Consider the following 3,214-nt stretch of genomic DNA (forward strand, 5'->3'; position numbering starts at 1 on the left):
GGTGTTGCGAAAACCTAGCTTGTAATGTAGAGTTCTAACAACTACCTTATGAACATACAGGACTTTGCGCCTTACGTGACTTGTCTCCTCCCCCTCCAGGTGCTCCTAAGATCACATCTGACCTCAGCATCCGTGACATGACCGTGATTGCCGGCGAGGAGTTCACGATCACCGTGCCGTTCATCGCGTCGCCACAGCCCAAGGTGCAGTGGTGGATCGGCCCCAACGAGGTCATTCCCGACGAGAGGGTCCACTTCCAGATGGACACAGGCTCCTCCTCCACTATCTTTGTCAACAAGAGTGCCAAGCGCTCTGACATTGGCAAGTATACTGTGAAGCTGACCAACACCGAGGGCGCTGACTCCGGCTCCTGCAAGGTCAACGTGGTGGACAGGCCATCGCCTCCTCAGGGTCCTCTGGAGGTCTCGGACATCACGCCGGACACCTGCTCCCTGGCTTGGCGTCCTCCGATGGACGACGGCGGCTCGCCCGTCACCAACTACCAGGTGGAGCGCCTCGACCCGCACTCAGGCATTTGGGTCAAGGTCTCGGCCTTCGTCCGCAACTGCCATTACGACATGATGGGACTGGAGCCGAACAGGCAGTACATGTTCCGCATCCGTGCGGAGAACCAGTACGGCCTCTCCGATCCCTTGGAGACCACGGACCCCATCACGGCCAAGTTCCCCTTCACTGTGCCCGGATCCTCCTGGCCGCCCCAACATTCTGGATCACGATGTCAACTCTGCTGTCCTGACCTGGGATCGTCCGACCTCCGATGGCGGCGCCAAGATCCAGGGCTACAAGGTGGAGTACCGCGACGTCACAGACACCAATTGGTCCGCAGCCAACGACTTCCTGGTTAAGGAGAACACTTACACTGTGCACTCTCTCCTGGTTAACCACGAGTACGAGTTCCGCGTGAAGGCCATGAATGCCGCAGGATACAGCAAGTACTCGCCGCCGAGCAAGAAGATCAAGATGAAGGGCAAGTACTCCGTCCCGTCGCCACCAGGCACTCCTGTGGTCACCAAGATCGGCAAGAACTACGTGGATCTCACCTGGACCGTGCCGCAGAGCGACGGTGGATCGCGCATCACTGGCTACATGATCGAGAAGCGTGAGATTGGCAGCATCTGGATGAAGTGCAACGACTACAATGTGGTCGACACTCAGTACACCGTCACCAATCTCACCGAAGGCAGCGACGTCGAATTCCGCGTCTACGCCATCAACGCTGCAGGCAAGTCTGACCCGTCACAGAGCGGCCCGCCCGTCAAGATCCGCGAGGCAGCTCCCGGAGAGAAGCCGTTCTTCATCAAGAACCTGCACAACACCGCCGTCGCCCTGCACAAGTCCATCACCCTGGAGTGCGAGGCCGAGGGCAAGCCGACGCCAAAGGCTCGCTGGCTGAGGAACGGCCGCGAGGTCACTCTCGGAGGCCGCATCAGCGCCGAGGACAAGGACGGAAGGTTCAGGCTCATCATCTCCGACATGTGGGAGGTCGACGAGGGCGACTACGCCTGCGTGGCCGCCAACGACGCCGGTCAAGCCACCACCATCGCCCACGTCAAGATCGGCAACCCTCCGCGCATCACGCAGATGCACGATTCCCTGTACCTGCCTGAGGGAGACAACACCAAGATCAAGATCTACTTCAGCGGAGATCTGCCTCTCGATGTCAGTCTTACCCACAACGGCGAGCCCATGCAGGAATCGCAGCGCCTTAAATTCACTGTCTTTGATGAATTCATCATCATCTTCATCAGAGAAGTTGTCAAGGAGGATGCTGGTCAGTACACACTCACAGTTAAGAATGACTCTGGCATTGTTCAGGGCAACTTCACCGTGTACATCACTGGCGTACCTGGCGCTCCATCTGCTCCTCTGGACGTTACTGACATCAGCCGCCACATGTGCAGCCTCTCATGGCGCCCACCAGTCTACGACGGCGGCCTGCCCATCACACACTACGTGGTTGAGCGCAAGGACATCACGTACAACAACTGGATCACGATCAACTCCTTCTGCAGAGAATGCGCCTTCACCGTGCAGGGTCTCACTGAGGGCCAGGAGTACCTGTTCCGCGTCATGGCCGTCAACGAGAACGGCATGGGCCCGCCCCTGACGGGAGTCAATCCCATCAAGGCCAAGGCGCCCTACGACCCGCCCTCGCCTCCCGGCACACCCAACGTCACCGAGGTGGGCGGCGACTTCGTGCACCTGGAATGGGACAAGCCCGAGCACGACGGCGGCTCCCGCATCAAGGGTTACTGGATCGAGAAGCGCGAGGTCGGCTCCAACATCTGGACGATGGTCAACCAGTACATCTGCCCCGCCACGCAGGTTAACGTGTCCAACCTCATCGAGGACAGGCAGTACGAGTTCCGCGTCTTCGCCGAGAACGAGGCCGGCATGTCCGAGCCCTCCGTGTGCTCCACCTCCGTCAGGATCAAGGATCCCAACGCGGCCACTCCGCCTGTCATCGTTACTCCTCTGCGCTCTGTCATGGCTCTGCAGCACAGGAGCGCCACGCTCACCTGCCAGATCCAGGGCAAGCCAAAGCCAACTATCTCCTGGTTCAAGGGCATGCGAGAGCTGTGCAACAGCGCTAAGTATGCCATGACCCGCGACGGCGATAGCTACTCCCTGACTGTGCACGACGTGTACGGCGAGGACGAGGACGAGTACATGTGCCGCGCCCAGAACGTCGGTGGCATCAGGAGCACCAAGGCTGAAGTCACCATCAAACGTAAGTCATATATCAGTACACCGTACATTATGCATTGTTGCGTGGAAAGGTTAATACACATATAGTAGTATTATGATAACGATATCATACAGCTTTTAAAGAACGCTTTCAGCCGGCTCTAACCTGTCTTGTGTTCCTCGCAGTGGCGCCCAAGATCAACGTGCCGCCCAGGTTCCGCGACACCGCCTTCTTCGACAAGGGCGAGAACGCCGTCATCAAGATTCCTTTCATCGGCAACCCGCGGCCGAGGATTACATGGCAGCGCGAGGGCGAGACCATCGAGTCGGGCGGCCACTACGCCGTCGAGACGCAGCAGCGCCACGCCATCCTCACCATGCGCGATGTCAACCACCTGGACACCGGCAGCTACCGCCTCACCGCAGAGAACGAGCTCGGCTCAGACTCCGTCATCATCAAGATCCAGATCTCCGGTGCGTTGCCCTGCCTGCCCGTTTGGGGCTT

At 58.9% G+C, this 3,214-nt stretch overlaps 1 protein-coding gene across 1 annotated transcript in view; it reads left to right on the forward strand.

Moving 5' to 3' along the window:
• The window catches only part of LOC119588147 (twitchin-like), a gene marked incomplete in the record, with an annotated part of 124,648 nt that overhangs the window by 108,535 nt on the left and 12,899 nt on the right, over positions 1–3,214 (forward strand). The window contains 3 exon segments of the mRNA XM_037936853.1: positions 100–698; positions 700–2,752; positions 2,896–3,183. Coding sequence (XP_037792781.1) covers positions 100–698; positions 700–2,752; positions 2,896–3,183 — 2,940 coding nt within the window.

The sequence above is a fragment of the Penaeus monodon genome, chromosome 23, assembly GCF_015228065.2.
Source record: "Penaeus monodon isolate SGIC_2016 chromosome 23, NSTDA_Pmon_1, whole genome shotgun sequence".
Classification (NCBI taxonomy): Eukaryota; Metazoa; Arthropoda; class Malacostraca; order Decapoda; family Penaeidae; genus Penaeus; species Penaeus monodon.